General features: G+C 39.9%; 1 protein-coding gene across 1 annotated transcript in view; it reads right to left on the bottom strand.

The window, feature by feature from the left end:
* Positions 1–301: 301 nt before the first annotated feature.
* The window catches only part of LOC106875475 (sphingosine kinase 2), a 10,475-nt gene continuing 6,401 nt past the window's right edge, over positions 302–4,375 (bottom strand). The window contains exon 4 of the mRNA XM_014923633.2: positions 302–1,732. Coding sequence (XP_014779119.2) covers positions 738–1,732 — 995 coding nt within the window. The 3' untranslated portion in view covers positions 302–737. The remainder of the gene's footprint in view (positions 1,733–4,375) is intronic.

The raw sequence follows: 4,375 nt of genomic DNA, 5'->3' as shown, positions 1-4,375 counted from the left end.
CATACATATACACATAAATACTCATACATACATACATACATATACACACACATATATATATATATATATTTATATATACATATATGTATATATATTCAGAAAACAGAGCGATCTAATGCATACAAATTAATTTACTAATTCATTAACATATCCACCTACAACTGTTTCATTTTCACAGACAAAATTATATATGTTTTGTTTTAATTTTGTTTATGTAATGAAACAATTGGAAGTGAATATATTAATTAATTAATTAATTTGTATTCATTACATCTCTCTGTTTTCTAACTCAATAATAACATTTGATATTTCGCAATATTTTATATAATATATTCATTGAAGAAATATCTCTTCAAAATACAAAATATTAAACCAGTGTACCTTGGATAAAATATTCCGTTAAGTGGTTTAAATACCCTCATAATGACTATATATATATATATATATATGCATAAATTTCCATACACACACTTTCACACACATACGCCTGTACACATATACACACACAATAAGCTGAAATTAATGTCAGAAAGACTTCTGGAAGAACCAAGATTTTGGTTTTGGTGGAATTTGTGAGTTTTTTTTGTCTTTTGCTATTTGTTTTTGGTGGAATTTGTGAGTTTTTTTGTCTTTTGCTATTTGTTTTTGTATATTTTTTTAAAATTTTATTTTCACTCCTGTAATTAATCGTACCTTTTTTAATTTTGTTTTTCTTTTTTTGAACTTTTTATTTTTTTTTATTGAATACCCATAATTTTAGCAATTCCAGGCAAAACCTGTCCCTGAATCGGACCATATTCTATATGTTCCCCATCAACCATAATGTTCCCAGCCTTGTCTAGAGGTTCCAGCCGGAACGCCAATACCTTGATTGATTCCACGAAAGGTGAGTCAAGATGGGAACCGTCCTCCACAGAGAGAAACAATTTGAAAAGTGCATTCCTTGAAATACCAGTCCGAATAAAATGTAAATGGATAATACCGTCGTTGAAACGGCTGTCGGGAGCGCTGAGGAAATCAGGCCCCAAATGTGTCTGGTACGAGGCAGACAATAGCACAAAGTCATCTTCGATCACAACCCAGTTGTCGGGGAGGGGTTCGTGTAAGGGAGGGAGCAGTGGTGTCGGAACTGGGCACCCTACGTTCTTACGCGCAGTTAGGGTCTCTTCTTGGATTACCACGTTGTCTGCCGTCACCATTTGCTGGCTCTTCCAGCGAATCGAGTCATTGTTTTCTAAAGGGAAACCTGCTTTGTTGTCGCTGTAGTTAGCGGTTCGGAATGTAGATGAGTCCGCGTGCTCCATCTGGTCGCAGTTGTTTTCTTTGCCGTCGTCGATGAGGTACGGAGAGTTGGTTATGTCGGAGCAAGAATTGAAACTCAGGTCTCGGTGACTACTCCTCGTCGATTCCTCGAAAGAGAGGTTCGTCTCGGAACAGTGCCGCGTGTTCTTGGATCCGACGTCGGAGCATTCTTGCTTCGCTTTCACGCTGCAACCTTCCGACATCGTTGCAGAGCGCTTTATGCACGTGTTGCCCTCTGTCGACATGGAGCTCGACGACCACGTGACCCCTTCGTCCATGCTCGAACTGTCGTCTAGACTCGACCTACTACCTGGGTTGATGTCGAATGCAAAGCGGGACAGCTTGCGGACATTTCCGCCCTCACCATCTGTGCTGTCCTTGAAGGCTGTTATTGGGATAAATGAGAGACGTCCTCGATATGAACGTAAATCTGAAAAATACAGAACAAGGCATGAGTGAAGGTTGAAAAATCTAATTAATTAACATCATTATTATTATTATTATTATTATTATTCGGTAGTTTTATTTTTATAACGTGCTTTCACTTCACTATTGAGCGCAGCTCTGTGTGCCTTGCGTATGTGCTGTGGTTTGCTGTGGTGCTCTTATGGTTACTGTATTGAAAGTGTTTTGCGTAGGATGTGTGCAGTGCCCAGTAGTGCAATTTTCTGTATGTTATATATATTTGTAAGTCCTGGTGTTTTTGTTACGTATTTGTCTGAATATTTTTTTATTATACCTAAGGCACCTACTATGATAGGAATTGTTTCTGTTTTTAGATTCCACATTCGAGTTGGTTATCTGGCAGGACAAAATGCTTAGCAATATTTCACCCATCAAAACATTCTGAGTTCAAATTCTGCCTTTCATCCTTTTGGGTATCAATAAATTAAGTACCAGTTGCATACTGGGGTCGATGTCATCAACTATCCCTTTCCCCAAAATTTCAGGCCTTGTCCCTATCGCAGGAAGGATTATTATTATTATTATTATTATTATTATTATCATTATTATTACTAAGAATTGTTATCTCACTGGATGCAATGCACAGCGGTATTTCGCAAGTCACTACATTCTGAGTTCAAATTCCACTGAGGTTGACTTTGCCTTTCATCCTTTCGGGGGGACGATAAAACAAGTACAATGTTAATTATATCGACGAATAAATCTAATTAACTGATTTTTTTTTGTCGAAGTCGTTGTAGCAGTGATCTCCCTTTATTCATTATAAAGCAGTTATCTCCCTTTGGCTATCAAATAATTTGAAAGTTGTTTTTTTTTAAATATTTGTTTCGTGATGTGGTTGTTTTTATTGATATCCTAGCCGCGATGTCATTTTTCTTTTTTGCCTTTTTTTGTCATTGTGTACCTTGGACTATGCTATTTAATGTGTCGTTCTTTTTTAAGGACAGTAAGACGTGGAAGGCGGCGGAAGAATGAGTGGGTAAGGGAGGTAATAGGTTGCAGCAATGACGATGTGGAATACGTAGGGGGGAGTGCAAGAAAAAAAACAGTGCCAGAGATGAAGTCAGAGGTACATAAGGGTGGAAACTGTAAGAGATGAACAAGGGTGATAGGGGTGGGCCCCGTTGGAAAAATGAGGGGTCGTACATGGGGAAAAGGGGAGACAAAAGTGGTTTTCAGTAGAAAATAAAATTGTAAGGGAATTCCTGAGAATCCTCTTCATTATTATCATCATCATCATCGTTGTCATCTTCGTCGTCACCATCATCATCATCGTCGTTACTTAACATCCGTTTCCCATGCTGGCATGGGTTGGACGGTTTGACAGGTGGTGATAAGCTGGAGAGCTGCACCAGGTACCTCCTGTCTGTTCTGGCATGGTTTCTATGGCTGGATGCCCTTCCTAATGTCAACCACTCAGCGGAGTGTACTGGGTGCTTTTTATGTGACACTAGCACCAGTGAGGTCTGCTTTGGTGTGGCTTCTATGGCTGGATGCCCTTCCTAACACCATCCACTTTACAGAGTGTACTGGGTGCTTTTTATGTGGCACCAACACCAGTGAGGTCTGCGTTGGTATGGTTTCTATGGCTGGATGCCCTTCCCAATGCCAGCCACTTCACCGAGTGTACTGGGTGCTTTTTGCATGGCACTGACACAGGCGCTATTATGTGCCACCATGTCGCACTGGCATGAGTGCTTGTTATTTGGCAACAACACCCGTGAGCCTTCAGGAGAAGCACCACTTGGTTGCAAAGAACTGAAAGAAGCGCTGCAAAGCATTTCCTCCAGGCGTGCTGACAATTCTGCCAGCTCGCCGATCTACTGATGATGATGATGATGATGATGACAATCATGACAGTAATAACAATAATAATAATAACAACAATAACAATAAATAATAATGATAATAATCATCATCGCAATAAACAACGACCTTCTCCACCGCTACCACTACCTGCCTCTCTACCCTGTGACATCACAATTAGGATGAAGCTTTAGTTTAAGTTATGTGTTGATGGAAGACAGAGGTCAGGGACACCTCCGCCTTCTCCCCCCCTCCTCCTCCTCACACTACTACCACCACCACCACCACCACTGCCGCCGCCGCCACCACCACCACCACTATTACTGCTGTCTACCTCCTCCGGCTAACTGTGTGCGTGCATGTGTGTGAGTGTGTGCGTGCGTGTGCTTGAGTCAAAATATGTGCTATGTGTATGCTTAGTACTAGGTGTGTACAGAACACACACAAACACACACATATATATATATATATATATATACATACATCCATACATATATATATATGTGTATGCATGTATGTATGTATATATGTATACTTGTGTTTGTGTATGTGTGTGTGTACATATATGCATGTGTGTGTTTGTGGATATATGTATCTATGTGTATGTCTGCAAGCAAATAGATGCGTGTGTGTATGTGTATGTGTGCATGTGCATACACACTTGCATGCGTGTACATATATGTACGAGTGTGTGTATGTATGCGTATACATGTGTACATGCATGTATAACATATGGATATTTTCTTTGCGTCTGAACATCAGTGTACATGTGTGCATACATAAGCTTCATACCAGCACACAT

The sequence above is a fragment of the Octopus bimaculoides genome, chromosome 29 (genome assembly GCF_001194135.2).
Source record: "Octopus bimaculoides isolate UCB-OBI-ISO-001 chromosome 29, ASM119413v2, whole genome shotgun sequence".
In the NCBI taxonomy this organism is placed as follows: domain Eukaryota; kingdom Metazoa; phylum Mollusca; class Cephalopoda; order Octopoda; family Octopodidae; genus Octopus; species Octopus bimaculoides.
This window is presented reverse-complemented; position numbering and strand designations above follow the sequence as displayed.